This window comes from Salvelinus fontinalis, chromosome 30, assembly GCF_029448725.1.
Source record: "Salvelinus fontinalis isolate EN_2023a chromosome 30, ASM2944872v1, whole genome shotgun sequence".
NCBI classification, from domain to species: domain Eukaryota; kingdom Metazoa; phylum Chordata; class Actinopteri; order Salmoniformes; family Salmonidae; genus Salvelinus; species Salvelinus fontinalis.
Genome location: NC_074694.1, coordinates 16,701,911 through 16,714,263, shown reverse-complemented (window position 1 = coordinate 16,714,263; position 12,353 = coordinate 16,701,911). Strand labels below are relative to the sequence as shown.

General features: G+C 41.3%; 2 protein-coding genes across 3 annotated transcripts; both read left to right on the top strand.

Moving 5' to 3' along the window:
* Nucleotides 1–371: 371 nt before the first annotated feature.
* LOC129828729 (ankyrin repeat domain-containing protein 2-like) lies at nt 372–6,498 on the top strand. Of its 2 annotated transcripts, none has more exons than XM_055889894.1 (5): nt 372–454; nt 630–693; nt 4,683–4,787; nt 5,563–5,703; nt 5,869–6,498. In XM_055889894.1, the coding sequence occupies exons 1-5, from the start codon at nt 387–389 to the stop codon at nt 6,022–6,024; spliced, it is 534 nt and encodes a 177-aa protein (XP_055745869.1). In that variant the 5' UTR covers nt 372–386; the 3' UTR covers nt 6,025–6,498. The 2 variants fall into 2 exon arrangements, with proteins under 2 accessions (XP_055745869.1, XP_055745870.1); XM_055889895.1 differs by having other exon boundaries at nt 382–478.
* Nucleotides 6,406–11,055, top strand: LOC129828730 (ankyrin repeat domain-containing protein 2-like). The gene is made up of 6 exons (XM_055889896.1): nt 6,406–6,516; nt 6,809–6,907; nt 7,759–7,907; nt 8,240–8,330; nt 10,628–10,726; nt 10,844–11,055. Exons 3-6 carry the CDS (start codon nt 7,762–7,764, stop codon nt 10,958–10,960), a joined length of 453 nt encoding a protein of 150 aa, XP_055745871.1. The 5' UTR covers nt 6,406–6,516; nt 6,809–6,907; nt 7,759–7,761; the 3' UTR covers nt 10,961–11,055.
* The last annotated feature ends 1,298 nt before the right edge of the window (nt 11,056–12,353 follow it).

The window sequence follows — 12,353 nt, the reverse complement described above, 5'->3', positions numbered from 1 at the left end:
TGTGTGTGTGGGGGACTGTGAACAACATTTGTAACATACAAAGGCTTTTGTAACAGACTGATAAACCTACTGATATTTGTGTCAAACTGTATCCACAAAGGACGGTATGCTTCACGGTATGAGCCTTGCCGATATTTACAAGGTATCACTTGACGCACTTATAAATAACGTAATCATCCAAAACTGTGTGTTTACAGGCCTGGAGTCTGGAGGCCTTGTAAAACAACAGCTAACAGGGCTGGCATAGGGGCAGGGTAAAACTAAGAGCTCGTGGAACGAATGCACCCTGTGCTCATGACTCTAGAGTGTGTGTGTGTGTGCGTGTGTGCGTGTGTGTAAGGGGTCGGGGGGGGTCACACACGCTCCAGGTCTACTAGGGTTTCACAATGCCCCTGGTGAGCCTGGCATTCCAATCAGGAAGTATAAGATCATCCGGACTGCCACCTCCCAGCTGGTAACCAACCGGTCCCCTGAGCAGGTTATACTGACGTTTAGACAAACAATCTGTTTGCTATTCAGCTGGTAGAACTGTTAGATGTAAATTGGAAGTGAGAATTGTGAAGTTGTTTCAACCACAGGTTGTTTTTCTGTCGTTTTGTTTCCATTTCAACCCTGAACGGACACCTCAGTATGGAGGAGGATGTGCAGTGGGCTACCAATGTGACAGCAGAACTGGACCTCAAGAAGTCTGAGGTAGGGGGAAATGATCACTTATTTAGCAAGTTTTAAATTCAAGATGCATTCTAGTAGTAAATAGGTAACATGTCATTGCGTTATCATAAACAACAATGGTGTATTAAAAGTCCTTATCCCAGGACACTTCAACGGGTGACTATCCAGGAAAACAAATGAAAGGGAGCACTCTATTGATATGGCTAGTGGGACACTTACCTGCGAGGCTGTATACTTTATGTGCCTCACACCTTTTCCTAACCAAGGCTCTAATGAAGATGGGTGGGAGCATCAAGGCTGAATCTGAATCATGACATAATAGACATAATAGAAATGTTTTACATTGAGAAAGTTGCCTGAGAGCTCAAATAATGCCATCATATTTAGCCACAGATGAGTATCTAAAGGTCCAATGCAGCCTTTTTTATCTCAATATCAAATCATTTCTGGGTAACAGTTTGTTTCAATTAGAATGGTCAAAAATAAACAAAAATAGCTTCGAAGCTATTTTCTCAAGCAAGAATTATGCTAGAACTGATTAAGGAGGGGAAAACTGGAAACGATCTGTTATTGGCAGAGAGGTTTGGAACTCTCTTTCTAATTGGTCTATTAACTAATATACAGCGTGGTGATGTTACCATGGAAGGCCAAAACTCCACCCCACCAAAACAGGCTGAAACTTCAGGAGATCTTTTCAAACAGTATTATTTCAACCTCATAGTGTGGAAATTATATAAAACACATGAAAATATCTGGGCCTTTAAAACGATGACGTATCCTGCTGTACATATTAACATAGACACAAACATGTGTACATACACCCGCACATATATGCACTTGCATTAGCTGGTGTGAACTGTGTGTGAGGCTGAGTGACCTGAGCCTTTGCTGTGACTGTGTGACTATGTGTGACCCATTGACTGTTTAAGAATGGACAAAGCGATCAATGACGTCACACCATTCATTCCTATGTGAAGACTCAATGGCGCATTTAAAGCTCAGGAAGTTGGTTTTAGCTTGCTAAGATGGCGTCTCTTGGAAGTGGGGAGAATGGCGTCCACTTCAGGAAGTGGGGAGAATGGCGTCCACTTCAGGAAGTGGGGAGAATGGCATCCACTTCAGGAAGTGGGGAGAATGGCGTCCACTTCAGGAAGTGGGGAGGATGGCGTCCACTTCAGGAAGTGGGGAGGATGGCGTCCACTTCAGGAAGTGGGGAGGATGGCGTCCACTTCAGGAAGTGGGGAGGATGGCGTCCACTTCAGGAAGTGGGGAGGATGGCGTCCACTTCAGGAAGTGGGGAGAACGACTGCCCACTCTCATTGAGTATCTCAAGTTTAAGTCCGACCGCGGACTGCAGGCTGCCGGTAGCAACAAATGTATCCTTTTAACTTGTTCTTTGTGAGATTTGTTTATAATTCGTTCAAGGACATACTGTACATTTGGTGTCATAGAAGCAATTATTGATACCGTGACTGTCTTCTGATTTGAATTTTATTCACACAAATATTGACCACGAAGATTCAGTACATAAGGGGATCCTGCTTGCTGAAAACAACAGCATGCAGTTTTCTGGTCGGCCATGAACTTCATGGCTTCAATGAGAGGGGGCAGTTCTCCCCCTGGTGTGACCTATAGTTATCTGAGGTATCTATAACCACGAGACCCTTTGCTGCTTCTGAAATAGTTTACAGCTCATTAACTTAACAGCCTGACCTCTGACCTACAGTAGGCTATCTATAGTACATTGCTACATCTTCACAACTAATACATGAAATCAAGTAATTACTGAATTATAAATACAGTAATGTCCTTGACTAGACATTTATTTTGTTTCATAGACTTTCATAGACATTTGTATGTCATGGTGTCTGCAAGGATTTTACTTCAGGATTGTTGTCTATATTTGTTCATGTTTGTACCGTTCTAATATCATCATTTCAGTTTTCAATGATTCATTTGAATATTCCATGCAAAAATACATGATATTGCATGGACAAGTATTCTTGTAGATTCCTCTATGATCCATGCCAATAGATTGTTTGATACTGCCTCCAGGGAGAAGGCAGAGTTCAATCTCACCTTCCTCTACAAGCAGACAGATTTGAGATTCACAGATTTTAATGAATAACTTCATTTATACTTCTTACACCAGCAGTTCAGCACTAGAGGGCAATTAGCTTGTTAGTTATACATTATATTTACCACTAATCTCATGTTACAGTTTTGTTCATCGCTTTAGTGCAATATTTAGTGCAAGTATGTGGTACATTTTCACATCTCTTAGTACAAAATGCAAAACAGATCATCAAACAGGCAGTTGTTCCAAAACTTTAAGCACATTTTCAATTGACAAAGTACAACACACAAAGTCATAAGTCATTTTTCACAGAACTTAATCAGTGTTTTATCTAGAAATACATGTTTCACGTTTCATCTAGAAATACATGTTTCACATTGCAATACATGTTAATATAAAGTAATTTTGTTTCATAATGCAACGTTCACATTACTTTTGATATGATTATTTTCTCATTTGCTAAAATGCGTTTTACCATTAATCCAACTGCTCTTAATTGATAATCACTTAACCTTTTGGTAAACCTACAAATGTTAAACGGGATTGTCTACTACAGATTTAGAGAACTAAATCATTAAAATGTATGTCTGAAAAATAGACACATAAAAAGTATTATATATTTTTTTATTATTATAATTGTATAAATTTAACTAATACAGAAATAAATACAATACCAATACGAAAAGAATACAGAAATTCCAAAACAAGAAAGAAATGCATCCTCTATGCAGTAAACATGTATGCAAAATGACGTTTCTGGGGTCTTTTTGATCAGGACATTTCATACTGCTTTACTAAAATATAATTGGCCAATACAGTACTTTAATACAGGCTAATACAGCACTGTAATACAGTAATATATTCCATTTACATAGCAGATGATTTTATCCAAAGTAACTCTAATCATTTTGGTATGTGACGCCAGTGGGAATCAAACCCACAACTCTGGTGTTGCTAGTGCGCTGCTCGTATGAACTGAGGCACGTACAGGACCGCTGCAATACATAAGTACAATACAATATTGTAAAATACAATACATGATTACAATGCAGGTGGAAGGTGTATGATTTCCATCTCCATGAGCACACTACCCTCCTTCAGGCCATGGATGAGGCACGCAATGACATCAGTCCAGACCTATGTCACGCTTGGAGTCGCCATGCCAAAAGGTTTTCCCCCAAGTGCATGAAGAATTAACATATTTACTGTTAATTCTTTCTACGGGCGAAATGCTCAAAACAGGCTTGATGCAAACTAGTGCTGCTAAACATTATGTTTCTTTAATTTATTTCATTTGATTACATGATGAAAGATGTTTCCAATGATCACACATGGGATAGAAATTATGGAAATGTGATGTTTAGTCCGTTTTAATAGGTAGTGCAAGTGTTGCCTAATGCAAAACACAGTGTAATGTACTGCACTTTACAGTACTGGAGCTAACTACATTCAAAGGGCCATTTTTTGCTATTGGATTAACTGGTTGTTAAATAACTAAATTGAGAAGATATAATTATGTTGTGTTTTGGTGATTAAATCAATGTTCTCATTATATTTCACAGTAAACTTAGATTTTGGATCAATGGTTGTGTGGTGAAAGATGTCTGCAAACAAAATAAATGCGTAATGAAAGGTTTTGATTGTGAAATGACTGCTTTACGAGTGTTGCCAATTTGGAGTTTTGTACTAACAGTCTTTAAAATTCCTCACATTCTTGTGAAAATAGTACCAAAGCGATTAAAAAAAATGTAAACATAAGTCCTCTTACTGCAGGCACAGAAGGGTTACGCCGGTTTTCTACAAATGGAAAACAATGTTTTGCTTGTCTTTCTATTTTTGCATTTCTGTTCATTGTAAAGTACATTAATATGTGTTTTTCATTTCACTTTATATAGAGTTATGATTTGAATATTATTTCTATGTTATAAACCAGCGTTGCAGAGCGCGAGCGGTGAAGCTGGGACATATAAAGTGGGACACACCTGAACAGGAAGAACCAGGCTGTGAACCCACCAATCACAATGTTGAACGCATCCAGGTAAAGTAAAAGGGAAAATAAGTAAACTTCTGATACATTTGGTTATGTATTCACCCTCAGTTACATTACAGTCTGTGAATCCTACATTCTAAATCCAGCAATAGTTTACTGTCAATATATTCTACTTAGCTCTCTTTTACCAGGCTTGTTATTGAGACAATATTTGATTCTATTCACCTGTATTTTATGAAGAACACACAACCTATTCACATCTATCTTAAGAGGCTGTTGATATTTCCCCAAGGTTAGTTACTGCCAACAACATTGTTCTATTACCAGATATTTTGTTGAGAACATGTTCTCATTTACGATCACAACCAGGCTATGAGGTTACCATGCTATGAATGTATCTGGCCATTAGCCACTTCAACATGTGCCCCTGGCATCTCTGCTTTTACAGGCACTGACCTGACCCTCTCACACCCTCTCCCCTTTTATCCCCTGTAGTAAATCAGGTGGAGGCTAGCTACTGTTCAAACAGCTGTTGGTTTACACCAGACACAGAACAAAGGAAGGGAGGCCAGTCACTCATACCAGACTCTAGGGCTGGTGTATGAAGAATGAGCGAATAGTAATACTTTTAATAGTGAAGACAATATTACATATAATTACACAATGAATGTGATCTATGAAGTGTCGTGTTTTGGCAGTCGTATTCTTTATTGTTGTTATTATGTCAAGGTAGAGAGAGAGAGAAAGAGGGGGAGTACCAATTCTGAGTCAGTCTGTATGAGAGTAGAATCTAATCTTCTGACCACCATCTTATCTCCCCTAGCCAGAGGAGAGAGAGAGGAATTCATTTTCAGAGGGGAAGATAGTTGATCAGGGAGAACCAGAGAGCATAAAGGAGATCTGCCAGAGGAGGAAGTTGAAGAAGTCAGGGTCCTCATCCAAGGTGGCCGTGGACATACCTGTGGTGAGGCAACATTTATATCATATTTAGCAATATTTAATTTGATGACCGGAACAATGCAGAATATACTCTGTTTGTCATTTTGAAGAGTGGGACAAGGATTTGCTAATTCTGGATCAGTTGCTAAGTCCCAGAGAGTAACACAAACACGTTCTCTGTGTTTGTCAGTTAGGACCTGTAGACACGTTTGACTTCATGAAGGCAGCAACTCAGGGTAAACTCAAAGTGGTAGAGAAATATCTGGAAGATGGAGGAGACCCCAATTTCAGTGATGAGGAAAGTACTAGTCTGTATGGTATATGGTCAACTTATCATGTCACATGATCTGGATTTTAACCTTTATTAAGATTTTTCACCGAACAATTACTTTTTCTTTTAATGTCAGAAAGTCTAGCACCATCCTCAGACAATTCCTTTAATTTTTGGTCTAATTCCCATTTCTGGAAATGGCTTAAAACAAAGGTTAAAATCCAGGCATGTGACTTCACTTCACAAAATATATGTATTTACTTGTTGAAAGATCTGGCCTCAATAGTTCGAAGTTCAACTGTATTGTCCAAGAGGTAAATTGAAATGATTGTGGCCTAGCAATCTGCAATGGCCTTGCCCTACTGTAGCAGTAGCACAAAATATTTTTAAAAACTCAATTGTACCTTTTAGCTTAAACAGATATCATTTTAACAGTTCAACATCTTGCATAACTAAATATTTTTCCAGTTAAGGAGGACAGCACTGCACTTTGCCTCCATCGAGGGACACTCTACCGTCATCCAGAAGCTTCTAGAGAAAGGAGCTAACATCAATTCTAAATACCGGGTGAGAGACTCTTGCCATTAACACAGTATGTTCTATAGTCAATGTCCGTTGCCGTGATAAAAGCTATGAAATGACACAGTTGACATAATTGTGTTTTTAACTTCAATACTAGGGAACAAATGGACAACTTTTTAAAATCACATATACAGTATGTAAGCTCTATATAACCTCAGGTATTGTGCTGATAATTGGGTAATTGATAAGGTTAGAGCTGTGGAATGGAAAGCTGGTGACCAGTCAGTTGTTAAGTGTCAGACATTGTACAGTGAAGGTGGCCGTGTGTGTGTTCCAGCTGGAGTCCAGAGCTGTTCACTGGGCCTGTAGAGGAGGAAGCCTAGCTGTGATCAAGGTCCTCCAGAAACATGGAGCAGACCTCAACATCAGGGACAAGGTGAGACGTGTGTGTGTGTCATGATGAAACATGGAGCAGGCCTCAACATCAGGGACAAGGTGAGACGTGGGTGTGTGAGTGTGTGTCATGATGAAACATGGAGCAGGCCTCAACATCAGGGACAAGGTGAGACGTGGGTGTGTGAGTGTGTGTCATGATGAAACATGGAGCAGGCCTCAACATCAGGGACAAGGTGAGACGTGGGTGTGTGTGTCATGATGAAACATGGAGCAGGCCTCAACATCAGGGACAAGGTGAGACGTGGGTGTGTGAGTGTGTGTCATGATGAAACATGGAGCAGGCCTCAACATCAGGGACAAGGTGAGACGTGGGTGTGTGAGTGTGTGTCATGATGAAACATGGAGCAGGCCTCAACATCAGGGACAAGGTTAGACGTGGGTGTGTGTGTGTCATGATGAAACATGGAGCAGGCCTCAACATCAGGGACAAGGTGAGACGTGGGTGTGTGTGTGTGTGTGTGTCATGATGAAACATGGAGCTGACCTCAACATCAGGGACAAGGTGAGACGTGGGTGTGTGTGTGTCATGATGCTTTTGTGCGACTATAGCTACTGACATTTCATTCATTATGGAGTTAGCCAGCTAACAGAATGGCCATCTACCCACGGCCTTATCATTTCACCAGTCCAGTGTTGTCCTCAGTGGGGTTAAGATATATTAAGAATATACATGTTTCTTTGTCATTTGACATGTAGAATTGGGAAGATTTCAGCTACAAGGAATTGTTATCAGCAACATCTTTCACAATGTATTTCACATCAATCCCGGTGAAAGGAGGAAATGAGGAGAAATGCGCCCATGTTGGCTGTAACTCTCTCTCTCATCCCTAGCTGATGGCCAGCCCTCTCCACGTGGCCACCAGGACAGGCCATTCTGACGTAGTGGGACACCTGCTGAACAGTGGAGCCAAAATCAACCCCAGAGACAGGGTAGGACGTCATGCTTTCTCACGGCATCATACCTGGTCTAATATGATTTTGTAAGCCAGTTTTGTGTGGTATTTGTTGCTTAAAAATACTTGTATCATTCCTTTCCTCTTGAAATACAATGAACAAACATCATCATTGTAACAATGTGGCTCATCTTCTTGGTTGTCCTTGTTGTCATCATTATCTTGGTTGTCATCATTATCTTGGTTGTCTTTGTTGTCATCATTCTCTTGGTTGTCTTTGTTGTCATCATGATCTTGGTTGTCTTTGTTGTCATCATCATCTTGGTTGTGCAGAAAAAGTACTTTGTTGACACAGCTTCTAAAATGGAGTATTACATCAAGCATTTCATTAACTGCAAAACCACTCATGTCATCTATAGATTGGAATGTCCACAGTGCAAGGTGTTCTACATTGGACAGACAAAGAGACGCCTTCAAGAACGCTTAGCGGAACACAAGTATGCCATACAGGTAAGCAATGAAGACTACCCCATGGCAAGGCACCATAAGTCCTTACACCATGGTAACCATGCCTCTTAAACAGTTAAACCAAAGGGAACGTTTTTGGATTTACAAACTACAGGCCACTAAGTACCCTGGTTTAAATGAAGATATGGATTTACAAACTACAGGCCACTAAGTACCCTGGTTTAAATGAAGATATGGATTTACAAACTACAGGCCACTAAATACCCTGGTCTAAATGAAGATATGGATTTACAAACTACAGGCCACTAAGTACCCTGGTCTAAATTAAGATATGGATTTACAAACTACAGGCCACTAAATACCCTGGTTTAAATGAAGATATGGATTTACAAACTACAGGCCACTAAGTACCCTGGTTTAAATGAAGATATGGATTTACAAACTACAGGCCACTAAGTGCCCTGGTCTAAATGAAGATATGGATTTACAAACTACAGGCCACTAAATACACTGGTTTAAATGAAGATATGGATTTACAAACTACAGGCCACTAAGTACCCTGGTTTAAATGAAGATATGGATTTACAAACTACAGGCCACTAAGTGCCCTGGTCTAATTGAAGATATGGATTTACAAACTACAGGCCAGTAAATACCCTGGTCTAAATTAAGATATGGATTTACAAACTACAGGCCACTAAGTACCCTGGTTTAAATGAAGATATGGATTTACAAACTACAGGCCACTAAGTACCCTGGTTTAAATGAAGATATGGATTTACAAACTACAGGCCACTAAGTACCCTGGTTTAAATGAAGATATGGATTTACAAACTACAGGCCACTAAGTACCCTGGTTTAAATGAAGATATGGATTTACAAACTACAGGCCACTAAATACCCTGGTTTAAATGAAGATATGGATTTACAAACTACAGGCCACTAAGTACCCTGGTTTAAATGAAGATATGGATTTCTCACCCTTCCTGTAGGGTCGTGATAGGTCCATTTGCTGTCATCTAGTGGACATTTTGCTCAATTGCCCTCAGCTATGTTTAGACTGTTGTTGTTCATGTTTTGCTGTGTTCTAGTGTACTATGGAATATATTGCTCTCTTATTCTTGACACTTCTCCCAGTCACATTTAAGGTTAGAACTACCTTTCTAGGCGTTCTGATACTTCTAGCTTGGAGTAAAATCTTTTGATAACATAGCTACAGTATTTCACTTTTTAATGTGTATAGTTTTGCTTACTAGGTGTGTCCAATCAATTTTGTAACCACACCCTCTTCTAATTGGGCTAATTGGAAAAGCTGTTCAAAAGAGGAAATTGTATTACTTCTTTGTACTCCCTGACGAAGGTCATCCAGCCGAAACGAGTCTGATGTTTAAAAACTTTGTTTCTATTGAACATGCCATACAAATACAGGCATTTTAATTAATTATATGTAGAGTGCCTTGGTCCTCCTTTCGTTTTGATGACCAATTCACCCCTTTTACCAAAGAGCACCTTCTGTCTACCAAAATGTACTATTGTGTACCTTAGTAGCGCTTCCCTTCATCCTCTTTCTACCAATTTTGTGTGGTATTGGTGCTTAAAAATACTTTTATCATTCCTTTCCTCTTGAAATACAATAAACAAACATCATCTTGGTTGTCCTCATTGTCATCATTATCTTGGTTGTCCTCGTTGTCATCATTATCTTGGTTGTCCTCGTTGTCATCATTATCTTGGTTGTCCTCGTTGTCATCATTATCTTGGTTGTCCTCGTTGTCATCATTACCTTGGTTGTCCTCGTTGTCATCATTATCTTGGTTGTCCTCGTTGTCATCATTATCTTGGTTGTCCTCGTTGTCATCATTATCTTGGTTGTCCTCGTTGTCATCATTATCTTGGTTGTCCTCGTTGTCATCATTAACTTGGTTGTCCCTGTTGTCATCATTATCTTGGTTGTCCCTGTTGTCATCATTATCTTGGTTGTCCTCGTTGTCATCATTACCTTGGTTGTCCTCGTTGTCATCATTACCTTGGTTGTCCTCGTTGTCATCATTATCTTGGTTGTCCTCGTTGTCATCATTACCTTGGTTGTCCTCGTTGTCATCATTACCTTGGTTGTCCTCGTTGTCATCATTACCTTGGTTGTCCTCGTTGTCATCATTATCTTGGTTGTCCTCGTTGTCATCATTACCTTGGTTGTCCTCGTTGTCATCATTACCTTGGTTGTCCTCGTTGTCATCATTATCTTGGTTGTCCTCGTTGTCATCATTATCTTGGTTGTCCTCGTTGTCATCATTATCTTGGTTGTCTTCGTAGTGTAGTATTCTAATTGTGTATTCCAGGAGGAGGACACTCCTCTGCATGATGCTGTGCGTCTGGGCAGATATAAGATACTCAAGTTGCTCATTGTTGGAGGGGCTGATACCAGGCTCAAAAACCATGTGAGTGTCACATCTTCTCAATTAAAACTTGAGGTTGACATAGACATTTTCTATTCAAATGTGTCTTTTTGCTTCCGTGTGTAACTGTTTGTACAATCAGGCGTCTGTGTGTTTCAGGAGGGATTTACAGCAGTGGAGCAGGTGAAGGAGTGGCAGTTTGACACCAAGGAGACTCTGGAGAAACTGGACCAGCTGAGGGAGGTGGGTCTGGTACCCCCACTGTTACCTACCTAACCAGACCACCAAATCAGCCTTCAGCCCTAAACCTCCACACCCTACTGTTACCTACCTAACCAGACCACCAAATCAGCCTTCAGCCCTAAACCTCCACACCCCACTGTTACCTACCTAACCAGACCACCAAATCAGCCTTCAGCCCTAAACCTCCACATCCCACTGTTACCTACCTAACCAGACCACCAAATCAGCCTAAACCCTAAACCTCCACACCCCACTGTTACCTACCTAACCAGACACCACCAAATCAGCCTTCAGCCCTAAACCTCCACACCCCACTGTTACCTACCTAACCAGACCACCAAATCAGCCTTCAGCCCTAAACCTCCACGTCCTACTGTTACCTACCTAACCAGATCACCAAATCAGCCTTCAGCCCTAAACCTCCACACCCCACTGTTACCTACCTAACCAGACCACCAAATCAGCCTTCAGCCCTAAACCTCCACACCCCACTGTTACCTACCTAACCAGACCACCAAATCAGCATTCAGCCCTAAACCTCCACACCCCACTGTTACCTACCTAACCAGACCGCCAAATCAGCCTTCAGCCCTAAACCTCCACACCCCACTGTTACCTACCTAACCAGACCACCAAATCAGCATTCAGCCCTAAACCTCCACACCCCACTGTTACCTACCTAACCAGACCGCCAAATCAGCCTTCAGCCCTAAACCTCCACACCCCACTGTTACCTACCTAACCAGACCGCCAAATCAGCCTTCAGCCCTAAACCTCCACATCCTAATGGTACCTACCTAACCAGACCACCAAATCAGCCTTCAGCCCTAAACCTCCACACCCCACTGTTACCTACCTAACCAGACCACCAAATCAGCCTTCAGCCCTAAACCTCCACGTCCTACTGGTACCTACCTAACCAGACCACGAAATCAGCCTTCAGCCCTAAACCTCCACACCCCACTGTTACCTACCTAACCAGACCACCAAATCAGCCTTCAGCCCTAAACCTCCACACCCCACTGTTACCTACCTAACCAGACACCACCAAATCAGCCTTCAGCCCTAAACCTCCACGTCCTACTGGTACCTACCTAACCAGATCACCAAATCAGCCTTCAGCCCTAAACCTCCACATCCTACTGGTACCTACCTAACCAGACCACCAAATCAGCCTTCAGCCCTAAACCTCCACATCCTACTGGTACCTACCTAACCAGACCACCAAATCAGCCTTCAGCCCTAAACCTCCACATCCCACTGTTACCTACCTAACCAGACCACCAAATCAGCCTTCAGCCCTAAACCTCCACATCCCACTGTTACCTACCTAACCAGACACCACCAAATCAGCCTTCAGCCCTAAACCTCCACACCCCACTGTTACCTACCTAACCAGACCACCAAATCAGCCTTCAGCCCTAAA